The sequence below is a fragment of the Ochotona curzoniae genome, unplaced genomic scaffold (genome assembly GCF_017591425.1).
Source record: "Ochotona curzoniae isolate NIBS_2020 unplaced genomic scaffold, NIBS_Ocur_1.0 contig_3037, whole genome shotgun sequence".
NCBI lineage: Eukaryota > Metazoa > Chordata > Mammalia > Lagomorpha > Ochotonidae > Ochotona > Ochotona curzoniae.
Window position 1 is genome coordinate 7,460,614 of NW_024465699.1, and position 27,315 is coordinate 7,487,928.

Consider the following 27,315-nt stretch of genomic DNA (forward strand, 5'->3'; position numbering starts at 1 on the left):
TGTTTTGAAAGATTTTTTTTATTCGAAAGACTAGTTCATTCCCCATGTGGCTGCAGCGACCAGAGCTGCGTCCTGGTCCTTGGGCTGCCGTCTGCCTTCCCAGAGCGTTAGCCAGCACTCCACTACACCACAGTGCTGGTGCATAAGAGAAATTTGTTTAAAGTTTTTTTCCTTCATTTGGATTTGGTCAGGGCAGTATTTTTGTTTATTTTATCTGAGAGAAAGACAATCTTCCATTTCCTGGTTTACTCCCATAGCCAGGGCCGTGTCAGGCCTAAGCCCAAGGTGTGGGGATGGTAGTGACCCAAGAATTTGAGCCATCATCTGCTGTGTCCCAGGGAATGCTTTAGTGCAAAGCTGTGTTGGGAGCAAAGTAGCCTGGGACTAGAACCAGACCCTCAAGCGCAGGCTCTGGTCATCCCAAGGAAGTGACTTAACTTGCCCCAGGAGTGGTGCTTTAAGGTCAGTTTTTAACCTTTTTCAGTTCTTTGTGAGTGATGTTGGGTTTGAACCCGTAGAGCATTGTAGTCAGTGGTTTCTCACTGTGCTCTTCACCCAGTGAGCCAGGAAGGACCAGGGAAAAGACAGAGCATGTTCTGTGTGCAGCCTGAGCACTACCTGGAATATTCTGCAAAGTCCTCTGGGTGATTTTTAAATATTGCTTTTACCGTTCTAATGCATGGAAATACTTAGAGGGTTTGCTATGTCTTGTGCTGATCCTGTGACTGAATATTCCTGTTGCTGCAGTGTTTCATGTCTGAGTAAGGAGAGTTGGGGTGGCAGAAGGTCTTTCTGTTTTCAATTTTATGCCTACTTTTCATACTTTTCTGGCTAGAGTTTCTAATTAAATGTTAGTAAATTAAAGATAGTGAATGGGAATTCATATTAAATTCTGTTATAGAGTTTGGCAGATAACATTTCAGTTTGAGAAACCAAGCTCCCATTTCTGTCTTGTTTAAGCATTTGCATCATGAATAAATACTGAGTGCCATTACGTATTTTGTGTACTTAGATATATATTGCATTTAGAGTAATTATTCCCAATTTTTAAAATATGATCTAGAAGATGAATAGGAATTCTGATACTGAATCATTTTTGTGTGTAACAAACTATTTGGTTATGGTATATTTCATTTTAAATGATGCCTGATGCACTGTATTTAGAGATTTTGTGTCAGTATAGAGTGATATTTGTTTGTAGTCTTCTCATACTTTGTCCTGTTTCAGTATTAAACTTAAAAAAAGTTGGATTTTGCTTCTTCTTCTTCTGGTCTCTGAATCAATTCGCAGGGAATTGGCATTGTCTGTTTCATGCATATTTGACAGTATTTGCCATTCAAAGCATTTGCTCTTAGCGGAACTGAGCAATGAAGACTTGATAACTAGGTAAATGTTATTATTAGAAACCGCCCATAAAATATCTTTGTATATTTATATATGTATGGGTATTTGTAACAGTTACTTGCTTTTTGTACAACAAAACAAATCTGTCTTTTGATTTGTTTGCAACACAATTTTGGGAGAGACCCTGCAGCAGTTACTTGATGTGAGGAGGAATATTTGACAGCCAAGATGCGATAACCACCTTATTTCATTTTGCTCCATCTCTAGACCTTCTGTTCCTGTCCAGTTCCAGTACTTCTTGCCAACTTACCCACCTTCTGCGTACCCACTGGCGGCGCACACCTACACCCCAATCACCAGTTCAGTGTCCACTATCCGACAGTATCCAGGTAGAAGCAAGTCAAACTTTTTAAATTACTTTGCATTTAAGTTTTTTGCCAGCAATGAGATACACATTGATCAGACATTATTTTTAGTGTTGTATTTACTTATTCTAGCTTCAGATAAAGCTAAAACATGAAGATTTTAAAGTGTTAAGTCACCAACTTTGTCATCTATTATAATACTGTATGTAAAGGTATTATTAGGGTAGTTGTATAACTTTGTCTCAGCCTGTGAATAATCATGTTAATTTTTGTTGCACCGTAAAAAATATGTACTCTCCAAATGGATAAGGCGGTACTGGTAGGTCTCTTGTTGCTTGTGAGATGTCTGCTGTGTTTTCAGTTTTAATGCAACTAGGTTCTCCTTTCACTATTCTTACTTAGAAGTAGTGTTCTTTGGCTGATCCAGACAGCAGTCTGCAAATCTCAGAAATTGCATTGTCTTTCCCTGTGGGACCCTCAGCTGATGTTGGGCAAAGCCCTTCTGCCACCAGCATCTTGTCATCACGCTTTGTCATTTTTAGTTTCAGCTCAGGCTCCAAACTCTGCCATCACAGCTCAGACTGGTGTTGGAGTGGCGTCCACAGTGCACCTCAATCCCATGCAGCTGATGACGGTGGACGCATCACATGCTCGACATATCCAGGGGATCCAGCCAGCACCCATCAGTACGCAGGGGATCCAGCCAGCACCCATTGGCACACCAGGGATCCAGCCAGCACCAATTGGCACACAGGGCATTCACTCAGCCACCCCAATCAGTACGCAAGGTCTTCAGCCTGCTCCCATGGGCACTCAGCAGCCACAGCCTGAAGGAAAGACCTCAGGTAATTTTAATTCTTATTTTGTCAAAGGTGGCACAGGGCGAGGAGACATTGACTGCTTTGGAGGTCTTGGGTAGTCTCTAGAGCGACCTGGAGTTACTTTGAGCTTAGCCTTTAGGGTCACTGTAAACATTCAGACTGCATGAGGATCTTAGTTGAGGGGGCACACTCACCTTACAGGAAGTGCTCTCATTCGTGTGGAGTTTTTCTTTAGATGCATGTGTAAGGTGTAAAATCTTAACCACGATGTTAGCTAAAGATGTCAGTACATTAAAAAAAAACTAAAATGATGGCATTATGGCAGAGCAGGTTAAGCCACCATTTGTGATACCTGCATTCTATATAAGGGTGCTGGTTCAGGTCCCATCTACTCTGCTTCCAGTCCACCGTCCTGCAAGTGTACCTGGGAAGCCAGCAGATTAGGACCAAGTACCTTGCAGCTTTGCAGTTGTAGATGGAATTCAGGCTCATGGCTTTGGCCTGGTCCAGCCACAGCTGTTGCAGCCATTTGGAGAGTGAGCCACTGGAATATAGATCTGTTTGTCACTTTGTGTTTCAAATAAAAACATCAATTTAATAAGTACTAATGGAATAGGCATTTTGAAAATGGGAATAAATCCTGCTTGGAGTGCTGATGAGCTGTCTGCTGTAGTTGAAAAGATGGCTCTTTCCTTAGCTGGGATGTTGATCCTCAGAATTCTGTATTGTGGCAGTGGGCATTCATCCTGACAGTCAAGACACTAGTCAGGAAGCCCTGTCCCACATCGCGGTGCCTGGATTTGAGTCCTGGTTCCAGGTCCTGACATGAGCTTCCTGACCTGGGTGGCTGCAGGGAGGGTTCCTGTGCCTGGGTTCCCCCACGTCACTTGTGAGAGACCTGCGTTGGCTTCCTGGCTCCTGACCCAGGCCTTTGCAGGCATGGGGAGAGCAGCCTCTTTCTCTCAAATAAATTAATTGTTAATAAAGTTTTTTTTTTAATGGGAATAATAATAATGGGAACATTATCATAGGTAATGAAAATGTAGTGAATATTTCGTCAAAACAAAGGTAAAGAAAGTTATTTTGGAAATTTTTACTCAAAGGAATGATAACCTGGAGCCCTGATTTGAATATTAAATGATATATTCATAAACTATAACATGATGTCCCTTATTATGTATATGCAGTTGTCATGTATCAGTAAAAAAAATAACTTTTTAGAAGATTTTATTGTCAGGGCAGAGTGACAGAAAAAAAACTGATTTTATATTCACTGGCTCACTCCCCATGACTCTAAAAGCCAGGGCTAGGCCAGGCCAAATCCAGAAGCCAAGGGCTTCTTCTTAATCTCTCATGTGGGTATAGGGTTCCAAAGCCTCAGACCGTACTCCCCTGCTTCCCAGGCCATTAGCAAGGAGCTGAATCGAAAGTGAAAACGTTGGAGCCAGGGTTGTGGTGTAATGGCATTAGCCACTGCCTGACATCCCAACTGCTTCACCTCTGACCCAGCTTCCTGCTAATGCACCTGGGAAGGCAGCAGAGGAAGACTTAAGTCCTTGGGCTTCTGCACCTACATGGCACACTCCGGCCTTGGCCTGGCCCAACTGTTGTGATCATGTAGGGAGGGAACCAGTGGTTGGAAAGAAAATCTTTATAGTTCTGTGACTTTGCCTTTCAGATGAATAAAATAAACCTTTAAGAAAAAAACAAGTGCAATGGTTGGAACACAAACATGCACATAAGGGATACCAGTATCACAGGTGGAGGCTTAGCACACTATGCCACAGTGCTTGTCCCAAAAATCCAATTCTAAAATATCTGTTTGAAAAGCAGAGCACAGAGGTGACAGGGATGCGGTGGAGTAGGGGTTGAAATCTTTTATTTCATCTGCTGGTTCACTTTCCAAATCTGCAATAGCCAGGTTTCTACCAAACCAGACCATTCAGGAGCCAGGAGTTCCATCTTGGCCTCACACATAATTGCGAGAGACCCAAGTATTTGGACCATCTTCCACTGCCCTCACTGGTCCATTAGCTGGGAGCTGAGTCAGAAGCAGAGCAACTAGAACTTAAGTGGACACTCAGTCATTGAATGGTGGCATTGCAGGCAGAGGCTTAATGCACTGCACCCACAACACTGACCCTAAAAGGAGAATTTTTAAAATTATTTTAAAAATAATGTTGACAAAAACTATGTAAGTAAAAACGTCAAAATACCTAGTAGAGTAAGGTGCTATGGTAGATGGTCTGTATACTAATATGTATGTATCCTCTTTCGACGGTAACTACTATTATGAAGTAAAAATGGTAGAATTGATTGTGTTTCCTGTGTATTTGGTCACCTCCCACTGTGTGCCATCTGTTTTCAGGGAGGTGAATGTCATTCTGCCCCTTCTCCTCCTCAGGTTGCACAGTTGCCTAATGCCAGTGGTCCGATCATCTTAGTGACATGTTTCTCTGTCTCTCCCCCTTCATTGTTCTCCCCTGCCTCCCTGTGCTTTTCCAGCAGTGGTCTTGGCAGATGGAGCTACAATTGTAGCCAACCCTATTAGCAATCCATTCAGTGCTGCTCCAGCAGCAACAACTGTGGTGCAGACCCACAGCCAGAGTGCTGGCACCAATGCTCCAGCCCAGGGCTCATCCCCCCGGCCAAGCATACTCCGGAAGAAGCCTGCTACCGACGGGTGAGTAGAGTACGTGGTGGCGAGTGGAGCCTCCGGTTCTGGTTGTAATTGTTACAGACAAGTGCTCAGTACAGGTGGAAAGCACATCCCTCAGTGGCATTTTAACGTTCCCTCCAAAGCCTTTTGACCACAGAGTTAGTAAGTAGAGCCTCTCCCAGCTCAGCCTGTCACTTACTAAGGATCCTCAGCTTCGTGCAGTATCAGTTTCTAAGGGACGCTGCTGCTCAGGAGTTTGCCGGGTTTAATCCTGTAACCGCTATAGCAGCTTATGGTGGACCTTTAAGGCTTTTCTATATAGTTAGCATTGGTGTACACTGTGTTTTCTTATCCAACTTGAATTACTGCTAGGGGAAACCTTTTCTGGTTTAAGACTCTTGCTTAGTTGCAGGTAGTATTCTGTATTGCCAGATCAGGCTCTCACTCAGCGCATCACAGAGGAGTTTTCGTGCTGTGCTGATACAAACATTCTGGAGGGGGAGATGACCAAAGTCCACGATGACAAGGCCAGGAGAGGAAGCACCAGTGACAACACTTGAGCTGGAAAGCTTGTGGGCTGTGAGAAAGCTAAATGTTAATCCTACGCAGCAGAAACTGGAGAACCATTCTCTTGTAAATCAAAGAATCTTCAGAAAGACTAAGAACAGATAGAAATGGGGGAAAGGAAGGCACCTGCTATCCTGGGGAGCTTGGGTAAAATCTGAGAAGTGGTTAACCCAGAGCTCAGAGCTGCTTCCACACCCATACTGTGGGGTGCTCAGCCTTGCTAACCCCAGCAGGAAGCTGGCATTTTAAGCTCTGTAGATGGTCCGTGAAGATCATCCAGCACAGTTGAGGGCAGGAGCAAACTAAAATAGATTAAGTCATCAGCCAAGTATGGATTGGCAAGACTTCCCATCTATTCCCTCTTTTTAACTGACAGAATCTGGGCAGCCTTTACAGTTTGAATTCTGTAAATGGGAAGTGAAGACAACTTTACTTCGGAACAGTCAAGACACTGACAGATGAAGGCATTTGGCATAGCTTTTTTTTTTTTTTAAGATTTATTTATTTTTATTGGGAAGTCAGATTTATATCGAGAAGGGGAAAGAAGAGGGAAAGATCTTCCATCTGCTGGTTCACTCCCCAAGTGGCTCCAGTGGCTGGAGCTGAGCTGATCCGAAGCCAGGAGCCAGGAGTTTCTTCCTGGTCTCACATGTGGGTGTGCAGTCCCAAGGTTTGGGCCATCCTCAATTGCTTTCCCAGGACACAAGCAGGGAGTTAGAAGGGAAATGGAACAGCTGGGACACAAACTGGCACCCATATATAGGATACTGGTACATGCAAAATAAGAACTTTAGCCATTAGGCTATCTCGCCAGGCCCTCAGCATACCCTTAGGGTTCCACTTGGAATGTGTGCATTCCATATCAGAGTGCCTGGGTTCAAGGCCTGGCCATAGTCAGATTCCAGCAAATGCTAGGAGGCAGCACGTGATGGCTCGGATGGCTGGGTTCCTGACAGCCGTTTGGGAAACCTGGTTTGAGTTCTTAGCTCCTGGCTTCAGTGTGGCCCAGCTCTGGCTATTATAGACATTTAGGGAGTAAATGTTTATAATAAGAGGTTTTTTCTCTACCTTCCAGTCTCCACTTTCCTAATTAATAAAGTCAATAAATAAAAATTTTAGGATACACTAAAGTTTCCCTTTGAACAGAGATGCTGTAACCCTCTGTGACCCTACTGGTGGTCAGAGCGCAGTGCTTCCAGCCAGCTCTTCAGTCCCCTGTGCCCAATCTGATCAGGGAGCCAGCGGTAGCCAAGTTTCAGAGGGGATAATAGGAAACACAGTAAACGTGTTCTGAAAAGGATCTGAGAAGATGAGTGGCTAGGCAAAGAAGAAAAAAACTGGAAGGGAAAAAAAATAAGAACAAATTGAAACAATAACTTAGTTTGGATTGATACCTGAAGGTGGCAATAATAACTTCAGAAGGAAAAGCCAGTCCCAAAGTCCGGAACATGGTGCTGTATGTGGGAAAGGATCACTGAGGGTTGAAGTGTGAAACATGATAGCAGAAACTGAAGAATCGGAAGACAAAGAAGCCATCTCAAGACCGGAACAGAACAAGGAACAAAGAGAAAGAAGCAGTGAAGAACGAGCCTCACTGTGAAAGTGATTCAACAAGAGTGTTGAGGGAAGGAAGGATCCTTCTCAAAGCCAGTCAAGGATTTCCTGATGAGAAGGTTTACGACAGTCTCCTGCATAGTTGGGCTTTCCTGCACCACACTCCGTCACCTCTCAGATCCCCCCTGTGCTCCACCTCTGCCCTTTCTCTTTCTCTTTCTCTGTCTCTCTCTCTCTCTCTCTCTAGTTTATTTTTATTGGAGAGGCAGATCAGGTTTATAGAGAGAAGCAGAGACAGAAAGATCATCCATCTGCTTGTTTATTTCTCAAGTGACCGCAACGGCCAGAGCTGAGCTGATCAGGAGCCAGCAGCTTCTTCCAGATCTCCCAAGCAGGTGCTGGGTCCCAACACACAATTTCTAACCAGTACAGGTGTCAAGGGGCATGACCGGAACTTTGTCCAGAAGGGTTTAACACTGTAGGTGCACATTGTGTCCCTCTGACTTCTTCCTCTTGGTCTTAGTGTAGCTCATTTTACTGCACATTATTGCCATTTCCTCATTGCAGTGTAAAACACTGGTGTAATAGTGCTGTTGTTTATCCATGGCCATTCCCAATAATGTAATCCTGAATGTTTTTATGCATTGCTGTTGATCATGCGTGAATGTTTCTGTTATAGGATTTGCTGAATTGTGGATTGTACTTATTTCCAACTCTGGTAGATAGTGGTATATCCATGTACACTCCCTGGCTGTGGAGATCACTGCTTCATGCTCATCAACATTTCCTACTGGCACTTTCATTTCCTTCTTACTGTTTGAGAGAGAAAGCAAGAGTGAGCAAGAGTGAGCAAGCTGGTTTGTTCCCCAAATGCCTGTAGCTGTCTGGACCAAAGCTAGAAGCCAAAGGCAGGAACTCATTGAGGTCTGCTACATGAATAGCAAGGATCCACTGCAAGAAAGCTGCCATTGGGGGCTAGAGCCAGAATAGAAGCCATGTGCTTTTATGTCATATGTGGGCATCTTAACCAAGAGGTTACGTACCTGTGCCTGGTACTCTAGAAAGCATTGAACTTTCTGTCAGCTTACAATGGTTTGTGTCTACTCAACCTCTTTTTTTTTTTTTTTTTAAGATTTTGCTATGATTTTGTTGGTGACTAGAGGAGGGTAGTAGAGAGGTTATCTTTGTTTCCTTTATGTTTTGTTATGGGATGTTTATATTTAGTAAAACATGAATGTGTACCCTACCACCCACCTTCAATGATCCGTTTATGACCAATTTTGCTTTTCTTCTGTATGCCAGCCAGCTACCTACGTACCTCTCATATAAATATATGTTTAATATATGACATATGCATATATTTAAACTCACTGAGAGGCAGAGAGAAAGACAAAAGAGGCAGTGAGAGAGTGCACATGAGTGAGCACGCCAGCAAGGAGCCAGGAACTCAACCTAGGTGTTGTCTGTGTGTGACAGGGACCTTCCTACTTGGGCCTTGTCACCTGCTGCCTCCCAGGGTCTGTGTCATTAGGACACTGGATTGAGGAGTCCGAGCCAGGTGTCAGGCCCGGACTCCAGTATGGGACACAATTCAATGTCTTACTCAGCGTCATAGCTACCTGGCTCAGTGCCCACCTGTACCAAGTTTGCTTGAAGCAAATCTTAGACATCATATCATCTTGTTAGCATGTGTCTGTTGAGATATCCACACTATTGGGAAAGAAAAAGAAACCTTAGCATCATCATAGATGTTCAAATTTTCTGTAATGGTGTTAGTCATCCTGACTTCAGATTTCTGTGATAATCGCTTCTTGGCCTTTTGGCTAAGAGCAAATAAAAATTCCTATAATAGCTTTCTTCTGTTACTGGAATCTCTAGCTTCAAGTGTGTTCTTTTACTTACTTACTTATTTATTTATTTATTTAAATTCATTTGTTGTAGTTGAAAGTCAGAATACAGAGAGAGGGCTAGACTGAAATCTCCTCCCTCTGCTGGCTGACTTTTCCAGTTCTGACTTAAAGGTTAGAACTTGGCCATTCCAAAGCTTGCAGCCAGAAGCTTTTGTGTCTCCCTGGTGGGTGCCCAAGGCCTCGGGACATCCTCTGATGCTTTCTCAGGCCATCAGGCAGGGATACTGGATTGGAAAATGAGGCAGCCAGGATAGTCATCTTTTTTGAGATTAGCAGCTCTGATGATCAATTTCTACATCCCATAGTAATTGGGCCTTTTGCAGTGTATTCTTATTCTGGCTGTTTCTCTCAAACCCACTTTCATCTGACATTTGTTCTACCATTGAACTCAGACTAAACATGTCAAGATCGCTATGACCTGGTGTCTAATCTCAGTGACTCTCAGAGCCTCTTGGGACCTCTACCGCACGACCTGGCTGCTGGGTAACTTTTTTCACTTGGCTGGCTTCCAGAGCTTCCTGGGGTCTGCATAGAGCTCTGTGCATAGCAGTGATTGTGGACTGTCAGTGTGGGCTTCCTTTTAGTACTGTATGGTGGCCCTGGGAGGTGTGGCATACCAGAAGGTAGCAGCTGCTCAGAGGGTCGTACAGTCCTCACTCCCTGGAAGGAGTCTGGCAGGAAGTGGGCAGGCCTGGGAAAGGGACCATCTGTATTTTGGTAAAAGCCTTTTAGTACTATTTGACTTTTTTTAATAATAACTCTTTGATGAAATAAGTGACTAGCTGTTTTAAGTGGACTTGTACTCAGAGTAGTGCTTTTGTCCTGCCGTGGCTCTGCCTGGCAAGCAGGAGCCTGGTGCTGACCCTCGAATGCCCTCCCTCAGACTGCTGTTTTCTGGATTTGTCTCGTCTCTTTCAGAATGGCAGTTCGGAAAACCCTCATTCCTCCTCAGCCTCCTGAAGTGGCTAGTCCTCGAGTGGAGAGCTCCATGCGGAGTACATCCGGGTCACCTAGGCCTGCAGGGTGAGCACACCAATGTTCTTACCACTCCTGCTTCCAGTGACACGTCACTGCTGAGGGAAGAGGCCAGTTCTTTCATGCGCAACTTTCACGTGACGTGAACATGTTTCTTAGCCACCCAACGCCCATTATCCGAGCACACTTATGATATCTACCGCTTAAAAATCTCATGTATTTGAATGAAATATTTAGAGTACTTAGCACAGTACCTACTACAGAATAAACACTTGTTTTATTACAGCTATCAAAGATGGTATTATGAAAGTAATAGAAATTATAAGAATATTTAAAACATAAAGTCAAAATCAGTATCCTGTTCCCCAGTAATCCTGTCAGTTCCACTTCCCAGAACTATTTGGGTTGGTTGCATTTTTTAGTTTGTTTATTTCATAACAAAGTCATGTCTTAATGTTCATTACAGAGGATGTAGAGGATCAAGGCAGAGAGATTGGTTACATTTTTAGTAAGTCCACTCCTTTTTCTGTATACACATGTAGATATTCTTTAAAAACATTATTGAAAACAAGGTCTTGCCAATTAGGTGGTTTTGCATCTTGAACTTGTTACTTGCTGATATCAGTAATAATTTATAATTTAAAATATTTAAATCTGCTTCTTCATAAAACTTGTACGAGAAAGTTCAGATCTGCTTTATGCTGGATTTTAAGACCCACAGAATCCACTCCACTTAAGCACAGAGAAGTAAAATATGAGGAAAGAAGTAATATAAACTGAGTGAGTGTTGAGTAAATGCCCTTTGTAGGCATTTGGAAATGAATTGACATGGGAACTCTCTCAAGTACAACATTCAAAGGAAAAGATAGTTGAATTATTATTTACTCAGTGCACTATAAGCTAAAGCATTAAAACAGAATAGTTGAAATAGTATCTTGTGTATAGTAATTTAGTAATAGTATTATGGCCAGTTGTTTCTCTTTTGTTCATTTGTTTGACAGAGGGAAAGACAGTGAAACATCTTTGATTTGCTGGTGTGTTTCCCAGATAGCCACAAAACCCAAAGCTGCAGCAGTCCAAAATCAGGAGCCAGGAACTCCCTGTTGGTCCCTGACGTGTGTGTAGCAGCCTGAGGCCTTGGTCCATCTGCAGCCTTCTCAGACACGTTAGCAGAAAGCTGCATCAGAAGCAGGGTAGGGCCCGGCACAGTGGCCTAGTGGCTAAAGTCCTCATCTTGACCACACTGGGATCCCATATGGTTCTAAGCCCAGCGGCTCCACTTCCCTGGATACTGGCATCCTGGTCTCCCATGGGGGTAGCAGGAATGGAACGTCCTTATGTTGTTGTGGTCGTGGTGGTGGTTTAAGTAATAACTCATTTTATTCTTGGCAATGTTTACATAGTTGGGAGAGATATGTGCCCCTGTGAACCATCGATTAGGCTGGGGAGGGTTAAGGAAAGGGGGTAAGTGGATGAGACAGCTGCTTTCAGTCTCCTTTTTGCTTCGTGTATCTGGGGGAAGTTGGGGAGAGAAGGGGAGAGGGCTGCTCCCAGCAGCTTGACTGCATCAGTACCCAGGAATGGGAAACAGCTACCCTGTGTCATCCCAGGGTTCCCAGTGTGGAACATGTTCTGAGGGTACTGCTAAGTGGTTTCAGTAGTTCTGAGATGCTCTTGATTTCATTGTTTCGAGTTTGAAGATATCTTCCAAGGTCTGTTTCCCAACTTAGTCCACCTTGGAGTCTTGATTCGCCCAGATACTTATTGTCACAGCTTGACTGGGAGAGCTGTCCAGTTTGTTCTGCCCTCCCTGGTACTAGACGTCTTCTGTAGGCCTCAGTGTGAACTGGTTGTCTTGTTCCCACACCAATCCCAGATCTCATGTGTGCCTGAGGGTGCTAGGCCCTTACCCAGCATATTCTGCCACCCAGTATCAGCCTTTTTGTGTGTGCTGGTGGATGTTGTAGTCCAGCCCACCCCACACCCAATTCTTGGGCATGCGTATGGGTGCTATGGCCTGGACCAGCTAGCCTGTTTCCAACCTCAGTACCCATTGAGTGTTGGTGAGTTCCATGGTCTGCCTAAGTCAGCCTGTCACCACCCCCAGCCCTTGAGGAAACCAGCAGATGACAACAACCTAACCTGGCTTGACCCACACCCTGTGCTGGCTCTTGCTCATTGCTAGTGTGTGCTGTGGACTGGCTCAACCCAGCCTGTCGCCAGACCCAGGCCACACAATACTGAGTGCTGTGTCCTTGCCTGGCCTGGTTCTCCCCCATTCCCAGCTACAATGTTCCCCAGCAGTGGCTGTGGCCCAGCAAAGAAGTTCCCCTACCAGACCCTTTCCTAGTCCCCAATCTTACGTTCACTGATGGATGCTGTGTCAGCAGGTGCTACAGATTGGTCTAGCCTGGCCTCATCCCAGCCCCAACTCCCATGAGTGCCAGATGAGTTCTGTAGTCCTTCCTTGCTCAGCCTTTCACCAACCTCAGCTCACCATGCAAACCAACAGGTGCTATAGTCCCACAGAGCTGAACCCACAAGTCCTGTGTGGAATCTGCCCCCAGATCCGGTTCTCGTTCTGGGAGTGCTGTGTCCAGGCTTGCCCCCAAGCCCCAGCTTTTGCATGCGCCAGAGGGGAGCAGGTGATGCTGCTGAGTTCAGCGCATGTCTCCTACATGGCTGTGTGCCTTGGCCTGACCCGGACATGTTGTCCAGTTTTTCCCCTCTAAACCACTCTGTCTCAGTTCCCTTGCCTGTGAGTGCAGTGGTCCAGTCTGTGGAAACCCATAGAAATTATTCCTTTCCTTTCAAACATGCCCTCAGGTTCTCCGACTCCCAGTATGTCCCCAGACATCCTTTCCTTTGGCAATCTGCAAAATGACCCTCCACCTGCCTGGGGCGTAGCGGGAGTGGGTGTGTGTGTCCCGGCCTGGCATTCCCCACCTTCCCCACATATATCATAGGCAGCTATGCTGACACATTGGTGTAGTTAACACAGCTTTGGCATTAACCAGGCCCAGAATGTCCGCCAACTATTGGCTGCTTTTCTCCCAGCAATGTAACACTTGCCTAGATACAAGGCCTCCCTGGCAATTACCTACAGCTGGGATTAACCTTTTTTTTTTTTAATGACAAAGTAACGTGTAAGCTTCCTTTTACAGTGCTAGAGAAAAATACATAGCTGCTGGAGGTGAAGGGCATACATGAGTGTAAGTCTGTCCCTTTGAGCAGCAGCAGGTGCACAAGCTGGGAAGAGAACAGAGCTATTTGTAGAATCTGACAGTTCCTGTGGATCGGAGGGGTTGTGGAAGCAGAGCCTCACATACATATCCACACTGCCCTTAGTTGCAGCTGTTGGTCTGTTTCTGTGGCGCTTGAAAGAAAGCATTTGGCCTGGGAAAACATAGCTGGACAGCAGCCTCTCCACACTCCCACATCCAATTAAAGGGAATCCCATATCGACGGTGCTTTTATGGTTAGCCCAGTTCATTCACTGATAAGTAATAAAAACACTGCTTTGGGGGTGACTAAGCTTTAAATGTAGGAAGAGAACAACAAAAAATACAATGTTCACAAAGTACACTCAGCAGAAACAAAAGTTGATCTGGACAGATGAAATTTATAAAAAAATAATTCGGGCCTGGTACAATGGCTCAGGGGCTAATTCTGTATTGCATGCACCAGGGTCACATATGGATGCTGGTTTGCTGCACTTGGCATCCAGCTCCCTGCTTGTTTTCTGGGAGAGCAGTGAAGGAAAACCTAAAGCCTTGGGACCCTACACACTCTTGTGGGAAACCCGGAACAGGATCCTGGCTTCGGATTGGCTCAGCTTCAGCCATTGTGGACTTTTGGGAAGTGAACCAGGAAATGGTAAATCATTTTGTCTCTTTCCAGTAAAAATAAATTAATTTTAAAAATAAAAAGAATTTCAGAGAGAAAAACTGGTGTCTGTTGAGTCACTTTCCCAGTGGCTCAGCTGGGCTAGGCCAGTTCAAGAGCCTGGCACTCCTTCCGGATCTCCCACATAGGTGCAGAGTCCCGGGTACCTCAGGCCATCTACTACTGTTTTCTCAGGCACGTTAGCAGAGAGCTGAGTTAGAAGCAGAGCAGCTGGGAGTTGAAGCCAGCTTGCATGTGGGATGCCAGCATCACAGACACAACTTAACTTGCTGCACTACAATGCTTCTTGCACTTCATAGCCAAATTCTAAAATATTGTTTTTAAGCTTCAGAAAGTAGTTAAGCATAAGAAAAATTTTTAAAAAAAACCATGCGAAGCACACTAAATGTAGGCCCCAGATCCTTATAATTGAGGGGAAACAGAACTCAGACATGAATATGGGAGGGAACATTTTGCTTGGTTGGAGCCAAGAACACCATAGACCTCCAACAGAAGCTGGAAGACAGGTGTGACATCATTTCTTCTTCACAACCATCAGCATCTCTGGCTAACACCTTGTTCTTGGACTTCGGGCTCCAGAACTGTAAGACAGTTTTCTATGGAGCCCTTACGGACTGTAAAGGCCTTGTCCAGTGACCTGTCGAAGTGAAACCTTGACAGATGGAATTCACACAGCAGTGTGTACTGCATGTTGAGGCAACTGCTCCAACTAAAGGAATCAAGGAGGTTGTACTCAACCTGCAGTGATAACACTATGTGGTTACATTAGCAGAAACTTCAACCACTCACAAGCACTGACCAACAAGGTCATTCTCCAAGTTAAGTAGTGTTTAGATTTGAAGTTTCCATTTGGTTTTTCTGTTTTTGTTCCTCTTCATGTGAGTTTATAATTGGTTATTGACGTTGCAATTCCTACATCAGTCATGTCTTATTCAAGTTAGTTTTTCCAGTTCTTGCTAGGAGTGGTTGTCTATTTGGAGCTAGACATTTCAAGGCTAACCGTGCTCCGGGTTTGCAGACGCTGTGTTTTCCTAGGCCTCCCTGCAGACTTCCCTGGCAGTGCTGGTGGAAGGAGCAGCCTGGCCTCCCGATAGCCCGGCTCCCCATCTGGCCTCTGTGATGCTGTTGAGGAGTAGGTTTCAGGGAGGACCCTTAGGTGCAGCTCATTCCAGCCTGGCCTGGGGAAACAGAGGTGCTCCACAGCCCTTGACAGATGGTGAGCACGGGCCCCAGGTAATTCTGGGTTGTTTCTCTGGAATAAAACTATTGGCTAAAGGCATTTTGTTATGCTAAGCTACATCTTCCTTTGTTCCTCCATGTTCCCGGTTGCCCACTTCTCCAGCACACAGTAAGGAACACACAAGCAATTAGAAAACCCAGGGGTCTGCTTGCCCTGGGCGTGTCTTCTCTCCAGCTGTCAGCAGCCCGTGAGCAGTGCTCCTGACTGCTGCCTTCCCTAGTGGAGGAAATAGAGGGACAGTATGTCTGTTCCATCTTCCAGAAATAAGCCCTGCCTTCACTCCCTGGGACGATTTTAGATTGGAGAGCATTGTATCTCAGAAGTGCTGAGATCCTTACTCTGTGTTCCATATTTTGTTGTTAACTCTGGGAATCCTATGTATCTTCTTTCGAGGTGAAAGAAGTAAAGGCTTTTTATTTTAAATCTTGTAATGAAATCTGTAAATAGAGAAAATAGTGCTGACCTATTCAGTTTAGCAGTTTTTGTATTTTGTCATGGCTTATGACACTGTATTTACTTTCTTTTACATTCTGGCCGTTTATTTCTGATGGATCTCAGTGTGCTTGATCTTCCAAGGAGCTTGTTGAATGTGTAGATTGATATTTTACATCAGATTCATAGTTTTCCCCTGCTGTTTCTCCAAGTGTGCTTTCTGCCCCTTCTCTCCCATTACACAGATGTTGGCGTGCTCATGGCGCCCTGGGCCGCTCACCATCACTCCCAGCTTCCTTTCTTTCTTTCACTGTGTCTCACTCAACCCTGATTATTTTTTATGTCTCCTACGCAAGGGTGCGCTTGCCCCTGTGTGTTTCTTTTCCTTTCAGCATCTAGATTTTTGAACTCTACAATTTCTATTTGTTCCCTCTTTCCCAATTTCTGTCTCTTATTGAGAGTCTGAACCTCATGAGACGTGATGTTCTTGCTATTTTTTGCTTGCACTTGGTCTCCTGTAGTTCTTTTGAACATATTTAGAACAACTGATTTAAACTGCTTTTCTAGTATTTGTGCTCTTTTTTCAGCAACAGGTAGATAAATTGCTTTTCTTCCCTGTGTATAATAGACCGTTATTTCTTATTTCTTAACCTATCTTGTAATTCTTTGTGGAAAATTGCGCATTTCCCACAGTGTACGACATCTCTGAATATCAGGCTCTCCTCGTCAGCATTTGTTCTTGTTTCTCGAAGTTGTAGTTATTTGAGCGACTTCTGAACTCTCCCTTCTCTCTCTGTTTTGTGTGGCCACTCAGTTCTCCCTTGGGAGAGCTTGCTAGTCAGCGCCTCACGATTGAACAGAGGGTTCCTCGGATGCCCGTGGCCAGCGAATCCCCTTGGATTTGCTGAGAATTCTGTGTGTGTCTTAGGGTTCCCCTTCAGTGCTGTGCCAGGCAGTTTGCAGCTCTGCTCCACCTTCTTCCTGTCCACCCAGAACCTCAACATCACCGCATGGTGAAAGCTTGGGGTCTCTCCTTTCCGCCCTGGCCGGGTGCCCAGTCCCACACGTATATGTTACTTCCTCAATTGTCAGAAACACAGCAGAGCTTTTAGTGCTCCTGTGGGTTTTTCCTTGAAGTTTTTTGGACAGCCTGCTGTTGTCCATGACTGCTACCACTCCCTCCCACAGCTGTAATTATATCAGTTGCCTCTGATTTTAACAGAAAAAGGTGTTCGCACTAAGTAGATTCTGAGTTGGCTCACATAAAAGCAGTCTTCCAGGTTAATCTCCCAGGACCTGGCCAGGCCAGTGCCATAATGAAGCCTGAAGGCCACCAACCTGCCTGGCGCCTGTCAGCCTGCTGGTCCTCCCTGTGAGTGTAGACTTGCTGTGCAAGCTCCTGTGGAGCTGGAGGCGTGGAAACAACAGTTTGCTGTTCCTACCTAGGTTCAGCTTGGTGTTCTTGGTAATCTTTATTTTTTTTAAAGATTTTTTTTTTCAATTATTTTTTCATTGGAAAGGCGGATATACAGAGAGAGGAGAGACAGAGAGGAAGATCTTCCGTCCGATGATTCACTCCCCAAGTGAGCGTAACGGGCCGATACTATGCCAGTCCGAAGCCAGGAGCCTCTTCCGGGTCTCCCACGCGGGTGCAGGGTCCCAAAGCTTTGGGCCGTCCTCGACTGCTTTCCCAGGCCACAGGCAGGGAGCTGGGTGGGAAGCGGGGCTGCCGGGATTAGAACTGGCGACCTTGTGGGATCCCGGGTGTGCAAGGCAAGGACCTTAAGCACTACACCATCGCGCCGGGCCCGTTCTTGGTAATCTTACAAAGTTAAATTTCCAGAGTTCTGAAGAAGCGTGTGCTCTAGCTGTCTTGTGCTCGCTCTCTATCTCTCTCATAGGAGAAAGGATTCAAAGTGAACTTCAGCCCCATTATTGTGCTAATGTCTCTGATTATTTTGTCTGATTCCAGAAGAACCTTTACCCCATCCACTTTGTATTCTTTCAGCTTTTATTTTGTAAGTATTTAAGACTTGCAGACACAATGCAGGGTTCCCATGCACCCTTTATCTGGCTGTCTCCAATGATTACATCTCACATAAGCCAAGTACATTTTCAAAATAAAGACTGGGACTGGGTTGGAGTAAGTAGGTTAACCTGCCGCCTGAGACACTGCCATCCCATATGTGCCAGTCCTCCAGTCCAGCTCCTTGCTAATGTGCCTGGAAAAGCAGCAGAAGATGACCCCAGTGCTTGGGGCCCCTATTACCCACATGGGAGATCCAGCTCTTTCTGGCCTTGGCCTGGCCCACGCCTAGCCCTCATCACCATCTGGGGAGTGTGCCAGCCAGTGCCGATCTTCAGTGTGTCAGCCTCTCTCAGTCATTTGCTATTCAGATAATCTCTTCTTCAAAAACGAGAGACTACACTTTGGTTCATCTCTTGACTGAATTACCAGCTCTATTGGAATGCCGCCAATTTTTAGGTATTTCTTTGGGGGGAAGGAGAGGTATGTATAGTACTTGGAAATTTTACCCCTTGAATAAATAAAGAGCTATTTCACTGTCACGAAGACACTCCATTGTTTATAAACTACACCCTTCTCCCAGCCTAAGCCTTTGCCACTTAGCCAGGTCTCCATCACGATAGTCTAGAGCTTAGATCATTTATAAGGAAGATATATATTTGACACATAGTAACCCAGTGGTATTAGCTTATTTCAGCTTAGCCTGGTTGGTTTTCTGTGTGTGTGCGTTTTTTCTTCCTTAATTTTTTTTTTTTTTTAGTTAGCCTTGTGCTTTTTCACCATGGGTCAGTAATTTGTTCTTTGTTGGTTGAAGTTTTCCTACAATGATAGCAACATTTATTCATTTGCTTTTTGAAGCACATGGGAATTGTTTCTAGCTTGAGGTTACACGAGATACCTCGCTGTGAATGTTCATGTATACAGTTTTCTTGGTAGACTTTAACCTTTTCATTTCTGTAGGACAAAAGTCCTGAGAATGGAATTTCTGAGTTGTTTTGTTCATTCGAAGTGTGTGTGCACATGCACACCCTTGTGCACACATGTGCCATAGGAAGTGGCTAAACCATTCTCCAGAGTCGCTAATTGAGTTCCCACTGGCAACATATCTTCCTCTGCTCCATCACAGCTTTCCTAAATTCATTACTGCCAGGAGGGAGGGAGGAAGAAAAGGGGTGTGTGTGTGTGTGTGTAGTTGCTTGGAATTGTAATGTTCTTAAATGTTTGATAAAAATATTAGTAGATATGTAGTTATATACTAGATTTTAATTTCCCAAATTGTTGAAGTTGATGAGTCTTGTGTGCTTGTTGGTCATCTGGACATCCCTTAAAGTAAAATGTCTGTGTTGGTGTCACATATTTTGCCCATTTTCTAATCGGATTATGTGCTTGCTTTACTGTTAAGTTTGCAAAGATCTTCATATAATCTGTTTCTTTGTTTTGTGTGTTTCTGGTTTTGTCAAGCACCGCAGTCATTTTTCATTATACTGTTCAATAGTGATAACTGCTTATCTTTTTGTAGTTGCTTGATTTCACCTAGCACAGTGTTATCAGCTTTGTTCTTCTCATGGTTTTTTTCAAATACCTCCTTACAATCTATACCTCATTATTTTGGTTTTAAAGATTTGGTAGAGGTTTATTTGATAGAGTTAAAAGAGACTCAGAGAATCTTCCTTGCTTATTCAAGTCCCAAATGGAGGTGACAATGGCAGGAGTACAGCCAACCTCGAGCTAGAAGCCAGCATCTGTTTTCTGGGCCTCTAGTGTGGGTGTAGGGACCCAAGCACTTGGGTCATTCACAGCTGCTGGTACTCAAACTGGTGCCTATATAGCATGCCAGCATCGCAGGAGACAGCTTAACCCACAATGCTGCTCCAAAGTTAAAGTTTTTAACTTTGATAAAGCCCATTGTCTCTTTGTTTTTTAATGGAGTGTACCTTTGGGGCTATTTCTAAAAACTTCACCTAATCCTAGATTTTCTTTGTATTATAAGCATCTGATAGTTTTCTTTTACATTTAGATCTGTGATCCTTCTGAGTATACTTTCATCTGGTATGAGCTTTAGGTTGTGATGTTCTTTCCTTTGCCAGTGGGAGCCTTGGCCTTGAAGCATGTTGTGTTATTTTGATCACCTTCACAGTCGTAGTATAAGTAGGCGAGCAGTACCATCTCTTTAACAGAAATTGTTAATGTTCAAAAGAATTTGCATTGACTGTCCTCTCATTTTTATCCTCTTAAAAAATAAATATATATGTATTGCTATAAAAGCAATCTAAAAATCATGCAGTTTCTTCATATTAGTTATTACAGATACTATTTGAAGGCCCTTATGTGTATGGATTTTAATTGTTTTTGTTCCAAAAGTAATCTTTTAATTCCATATTTCATTAAGTTTCCTAAGTGCTCTCATACATAGGGTATTTCAGAAACTTGAATTCCCTTTAAAAGCTACCTTAAGTTAAAACTGAAAGAAGATAGAGTCACTCAGGCTGTATGTTATAGGAAAAGACGCAAACACCCATCCTGAGCTAGTACAGGTTAATGCATTTTCTCCCTCTGTTTTGCTGTTGTTTCAGTGCCAAACCTAAGTCCGAAATCCACGTGTCTATGACCACGCCAGTCACGGTGTCCATGGAGACTGTATCCAGTCAGAATAACGATCAACCCACTATTGCCGTCCCTCCCACCGCCCAGCAACCTCCACCAACCATTCCAGCCATGATTGCAGCAGCCAGCCCCCCATCCCAGCCAGCTATTGCCCTCTCAACCATTCCTGGAGCAGTCCCCCTCACTCCACCCATCACTACCATTGCAGCTGCGCCACCTCCCTCGGCTGCCGGGGGTGGCAGTCTCTCTTCCGTGTTGGGCCCCACGGTACCTGAGATCAAAGTGAAAGAAGAAGTGGAACCCATGGATATCATGAGGCCAGTTTCTGGTAAGTTCATTCACAGAACTCGGTTCATTGCCCCTGCTTCTGCAGAATTCAAGTGCTTGTGAGGACATCAGCCCTGACGGCCATTCCTTGGTATACACCGAAAATGTCGCATTTCTTTACTTTTTAACAAATGAAAGAAACTCAAGCCATTTTACTATCCCTTATTAACTCATTTCTAAACGAAGTCATGGAAGAAATTCGTATTCTTGAATGGCTATCTTCCAGTAAAGCTTCCTTCAACTCCTTGAGAAACCATTACCAGGGTCAAAAGAAGATCACGTGTGAATAATGTTCATTAGCTTATTCCCAGCAGATGGAAGAGATCTCTGTAACTCCACCTTTCGAGTGAAATAATGAATGTTAAATAAGTAGTTTGTAAAAGCTGAGTGTACATGAGTGAGTGCAGTCAACTAGGGGAGAAGCACTGATGGCGACAAAAGTGCCTGTAGACTCAGTCCGGGACAGTGCGGCATTAGGGCGGGCCAGGGGCCTGCATCAAGAGACCCTCAGGGTCGGGCTGAGCCCACAGTGTGTGTATCCCGTAAGCAGACAGGGAGGGGTGTGCACAGCGAGATCTCCTGCTGTTGAGAGATGGTGTACTGAGCAGTGATGCCTCAGAGTCAGCCCCACGGAGGTCCAGAAAGCCTAAAAAGGGCAGTTTTCATGTATGAGAGGGCTGAAGCCCTACTGGGAGCAAGTTCAACTGAAAAATAGGCAGAGTATACAGGCAACATTTGAGGAGTTTGTTACACAGGTGTGGACAAAGTAGGCAGTAAGTTAGGTCAGTGCTGTCAACAGGAACTTTTTAATAGTATAAACAACTGTATGTTAGCAGGAATCATCCCATAGAGAGGCTGCTGGCACAGGAAATGCATTGAATGTTCCTGGAACAGCAGCTGCTCAGGTGAGAGCAGGTGTGGCCAGTGTGCACCTCAGGATAGCACAGTGGGCACAGAGGGTCACAGTGCAGGTGGCAGAGGCAGTGGTGTGCTTTTCTTTTTGGGACCTGCTTTTTCAGGTGCTTTTCAATAGAAGGGCCTGGCACGATAGCATAGCAGTTAAAGTCCTTGCCTTGAACATGCTGGGATCCTATATGGGCACCGGTTCTAATCCCAGCGACCCTGCTTCCCGCCTAGCTCCCTGCCTGTGGCCTGGGAAAGCAGTCAAGGACGGCCCAAGGCTTTAGGACCCTGCACCCGTTTGGGAGACATGGAAGAAGCTCCTGGCTCCTGGCTCTAGCTGCTGTGGGCACTTGGGGAGTGAACCATTGGACGGAAGATCTTCCTCTCTGTCTCTCCTGCTCTCTGTATATCTGCCTTTCCAATTTAAATAAATAAATAAAATAACTTTTCAGTAGAAGATGAAAGCCAGGCCATCCTTTGAAAACATGGATGGCAGAGTCTGTGTCGAAGGTTGAAGGGAAGATATGGTATAACATAATCCTTTGGGGAGGAGATGGACTTGGCACACACACGCACACAGTGTGGGTAGCCAGCATCGCCGTGTGTCTTTGCAGCCACATTGAGTTGCATACACGCAGACTAATGGGTGCTTTGGATGAGAACATGTGTGCCTTTGCATAGGGAGTACAAAGAACCCAGAATGGGGATAAGGAAGGAATGAAATGATTGTAGAATATTTTTTGGAAGAATTTTTTTATATATTTGAAAAGCAGAGAGAAATAGAGAAAGGGAGATTTTCCATTCTCTGGTTTATCGCCCCAGTAACCCTAGTGTCTGGGGCTGGGCCATGGAGTCAAACTCCATCCGGTTCCCAAGAGTCGGGGTCCCAAGAACGAGGGCCATCAGTCCCTGCTTTCTCTGGCGCATTAGCAGGAAACTAAATCTGAACTGGAGCAGTGGGGACTGTAGTGGAATGGAAATAAGAGTTACAGTGAACTTTTTACTGAGGTTTGTTTTTACTCGAAAGTTAAAATTACAGAATGAGAGAGAGGAAGAGACGTGAGACAGAGGTCTTGCATCTGCTGGTTCACTCCCCAGAAAGCCCAGTGAGCAGAGCTGGGCTGATCTAAAGCTCTGAACCTGGGCACCTGGAGCTGCTGCTGCTGCTGCTGCTGCTTTACATCTTATTTATTCTTTATTTGAAAGGCAGAGTTACACAGAGAGAAGGAGAGAAGATGGTAAGGTTTTCTGTCTGCTGGTTCATGTCCCACGTGACTGCAGTGGCCAGAGTGGGGTTGATCTGAGGCTGTGAGCCAAGAGCTTCTTTACAGTTGGCACACGGACACAGGGTCCAAGTACTGCAGCCGTCCTGGGACTGGTGCAAAAGCCGACATAGAAATTGCCCTTAAAAAGTAAATTGGGTCAGTGCTGTGGCGTGTCAGGTTAGGCCTCATCTAGGTGCTGGTTCGAGTCTCAGCTGCTCCATTTCTAATCTAGTTCCCTGATAATGGCCTGGGAAAGCAATGGAAGATGACTCGAGTGATTGGGCCCCTGCCATCCTCATGGGAGACCCAGAAGAAGCTCCTGGTTCCTGACCTCAGACTGCCAAGCTCCAACCATTGTGGCCACTGGAAGTGAACCAGCAGAGAGATTAAAGTGTTTCAGATTTCTTTTGGGGGATATACAAGCAATATCTGAACACTATTGGATTCAGATCCTAGAACCAAATATAATCCTGTTGACCTCTTTCTGCCAATGAGATTAGACTATGCCTTTAGATAATAATAAACTGCCTTGTATTTTACTAATTTATCGGTGCGATATCAAAGAATGAGCTAGTAAAAATCCCAGTAATTAAATGTTAGTAGTAAGGGAAAAAGAGATTTAACTTTAAATAACTTCTAAATGTGAATAATTCAGAAACTTAAAATTCTAGCCAGCATATCTCTTTAGAGTTTTTATTTCCAACTACATGTGACAAATTCACTTGGGATATTTCTTTTTCTTCTTAATTTTGAATTTTATGGTACAATTTTGTAGTCTTAGATTCCCCTCTTAAATCCTAGAGCTTCTTGGAAAGACATTTATACAGAGAGAAGGGAAGACAAAGATCTTTCATCTGCTGTTTTATTCCCCAAGTGGCTGCAGCATCTAAAGCTGAGCCAATCGAAGCCAGGAGCTTCTTCTGGGTCTCCCACACGGGTGCAGGGTCCCATCCTCTACTGGTTTTCCAAGCCATAAACAGAACTGAATGGGAAGTGGAACAGTTGGGGACACGAACCAGGGCCCATATGGGATGTTGAGCTATTGCACTGGCCCCAGTACAGTGTAGTTTTAGCATGCTTTTTGATTCCTCAATTTGTGGCACATCTAGACTCCAGCAAACCTTGATTTCCTCAGTTTGAATGCATTCGTATGGATGCAGTGTGCAGTTCACCAGGGTTACTCAAAAGCCAGACTGCCTCTGGAAGCACCTACCTCCACCACCTCGTCCTTTCGAGGCTTGTGAATTAGGAGATAATAATAATGCCTGCTTAGCTTATTTGAGATTCTGAGTTACTAAATCATCTGCTAGGGATTTGTGGCTTAAACATGATGTTTTATTATGTCCTTGAGGCAAGTGTAAGGCAGGCCATTCAGAGATGGTTTGTGGATGCCATCAAATCCTGCATTACTAGAAGCTCAGGTTCCTCCCCTCACCACCCCTAGGGCTAGACCTCAAGGTAGCTCAGCCATCACCTCAGAGTTCTCCAGTCACAGAAAGGAATTAGTGGAAGGTCACACCTTCCTGTTAAGGGAACTTCCTACCAGCCCAAAAGATAACTTTCACCTCTTATGTCTTATGTAATGATGCTGGTAACAGCCTAAGCAATAGGTTCTTGGGGCTGAATTGTACTGTGCTCATGTCAAACTGAAAGTGAACCAGCAGAGATAAGGGGGCCCAGCACAAGGCCTACTGGCTAAATCCTTGCCTTGCTTGTGTCGGGTTGCCCCTGTGGGCATTGGTTCTAATCCCAGCTGTTCCACTTCCCATCCAGCTCCCTACTTGTGGCCTGGGAAAGCAGTCAAGGATAGCCCAAAACCTTGGGATCCTGCGCCCGTGTGGGAGACCAGAAGAAGCTCCTGGCTTAGGGTAGACACAGCGCCAGCCACTGTGGCCACCTGGGGAGTGAACCTGTGGATGAAAGATCTTTCTGCCTCTCCTCTCTGTAAATCTGCCTTTGCAATAAAAATAAATAAGTATTTCAATGAAAATGTTGGGAGGCAGTCGACAAGTTTGTATCACTTAATTTGCTTATCACAGTCCCACCCACCTGAGAGAATGCGGTCGGTGTGAACTCTCTGTACTGGCTTTTAGTCACTGTCATTTCTAGAAAATGCAGTGGAGTTTTCCAGTTCTCAGGTTCTCATAACGTGTGCTCTGCATTTCCTCCGGCAGCAGTTCCCCCACTGGCTGCCAATGCTGTGTCGCCGTCCCTCGCGTTGCTGGCCAACAACCTGTCCATGCCTGCCAGTGACCTGCCCCCTGGTGCCTCCCCAAGAAAGAAGCCGCGGAAGCAGCAGCATGTGATCTCAACTGAAGAAGGAGACATGATGGAAACCAACAGCACTGACGACGAGAAGTCCACTGCCAAGAGCCTCTTGGTGAAGGCCGAGAAGCGCAAGTCCCCTCCCAAGGAGTATATCGGTAATGGACCCTCGGCCAGCCGCTCGCCCCGCACCCCCACACAAGCACGAGGCCCTTGGGGAGGGCAGCGAGCTGTGCCTCTTGTTGAGTGGTCAGTGAGCTGTTATGTGTCATGTTCTGTCTTCCCAACAGATGAGGAAGGGGTGAGGTATGTCCCAGTGCGGCCCAGACCTCCCATTACTTTGCTTCGCCACTACCGGAACCCCTGGAAAGCTGCTTATCACCACTTTCAGAGGTACAGTGACGTCCGGGTCAAAGGTCAGTTTCCCCAGGGCCACCTGGTTTTTTTTTTTTTTCATCAGATCTTTAAAAAAAAAAATAAGGAAAAATCATTTTATTTTTTATATTTACATAGTTGAGAGGGATGTATGCCTATAGGACCACCAATTTGGGTAGGGCACCAAACCTCTTGAACTTGAGTTGAACTATGTTTTAAAATACTATTCATAAAATAAATAAAGCCAGAGTATTTTAAAAATAACTCACAGGAATGAAAAGTAGAGAAATAAGACAAAATACAAATGAACAATGTAATCATGATAAATTGTCAGCAATAATGTCAGTAGTGGCTTAGATGTAAATGGTCTAAACATTACCAGTTAAAACCAAATTGATGTGGAGAGGGAGAGGCCTGGACGGGTGTTGTGGTACAGCGGGTTAAGCCTCCACCTCCAGTGTAGTCATCCCCCGGGAGTGCTCGTTCACATCCTGTCTGCCTGCTTCCAGTTCAGCTCCCTGGGAATGCAGTGAGAGACGGCCTGAGTGCTTTGGCCCCTGCCACCCAGCTGGAGTTCCTGACTCTAGGATCCACCCTGACCTAGCCCCAGCCTTGGTGGCCATCTTGGGAGTGAACTAGCAGATGGAAGATCTCTGGCCGTCTCTTCTCTGTGTCTCCTCCTCTCAAGAGAACACATCAATAAATCTTAAAAAAAAAAAAAAAAACTAAAAGCAGATTGACAGAGTGAACAAAAAAAATGCAGTCCAAATATATCATATTTACAGTGGCTTATGTGGACAATGAAGGGATAGAAAAATATGTTACAAGGGTTATTTTAAAAGAGCACGAGCAGCTTTATGTTAATATCAGGTAAAATAGATTTCAGGTCCCATCACGGTAGCCTAGTGGCTGAAGTCCTCACCTTACTCGCACCAGGATCCCATATGGGTACCAGTTCATGTCCCGGTGGCACTTCCCATCCAGCTCCCGGCTTGTGGCCTGGGAAAGCAGTCGAGGAAGGCCGGGGGCCTTGAGGCCCTGCACACGCGTGGAAGACCCAGAAGAAGTTCCTGGCTTCTTCCTGGCTTCAGATTGACTCAGCTCCAGTCGCTTGGGAAGTGAATCATCGGATGGAAGATCTTCCTCTCTGTCTCTCCTCTTCTCTGTATATCTGACTTTCCAATAAAAATAAATAAATCTTAAAAAAAAAAAATAGTTTCCAGAAAGCACAAGCTTATGGAAGATAAGGATAAGAGCAGATAGAAGACTGATTCAAGATAAAATCACAGCAAAACTGAAAAGCTAGCTCTTTGCAAGGAAGTTCAGATCGATTACACAGATTGTGAGTGTAGCTAATGCAGCAGGCCGTGCAGCCCTCAAACACACTGGAGTTTTCTTCCGGGGATACAGCATGGATGGGTGGAAATGACTTCACAGGTGCTGGCAGGTAGCACTGCAGCCAGCTGCTGACCCAGGACCAGCAGTGCCAGGCCCTGTTAGCTAACCAAGGGTCCTTGCGGCATGAGGCCTGGCACCTGCTCTGTGTACTCCTTTCAGAAACCCAGAACCACAGCCCTGTCCTGAGCAGGTGTAGGGGAGTCATGCCCAGGGGTAGCACACACAGTCGTGTGCCGTCAGGGTGTCGGAAACAAGAGGAGGCGGGGCAGTGGCACAGCCAACACGACTCTCAGGCAGGCGATGAGAAATAACTGTGGATTCTGGGACAGAAAAGAAAATCCCACAGCAGCAGTCATTGTAGAAAGGCCAGTTAAGATAC

The 27,315-nt window shown here is 45.1% G+C and overlaps 1 protein-coding gene across 5 annotated transcripts in view; it reads left to right on the forward strand.

The window, feature by feature from the left end:
• SAP130 (Sin3A associated protein 130) overlaps positions 1-27,315 on the forward strand; it is a 63,968-nt gene that overhangs the window by 30,871 nt on the left and 5,782 nt on the right. For 2 of the 5 annotated variants that reach the window (XM_040979152.1, XM_040979150.1), the window contains exons 12-18: positions 1,612-1,733; positions 2,252-2,554; positions 5,036-5,213; positions 10,139-10,243; positions 20,373-20,731; positions 25,073-25,321; positions 25,454-25,579. In XM_040979152.1, coding sequence (XP_040835086.1) covers positions 1,612-1,733; positions 2,252-2,554; positions 5,036-5,213; positions 10,139-10,243; positions 20,373-20,731; positions 25,073-25,321; positions 25,454-25,579 — 1,442 coding nt within the window. The remainder of the gene's footprint in view (positions 1-1,611; positions 1,734-2,251; positions 2,555-5,035; positions 5,214-10,138; positions 10,244-20,372; positions 20,732-25,072; positions 25,322-25,453; positions 25,580-27,315) is intronic. The other 3 variants (XM_040979151.1, XM_040979153.1, XM_040979154.1) reach the window with 3 other exon arrangements.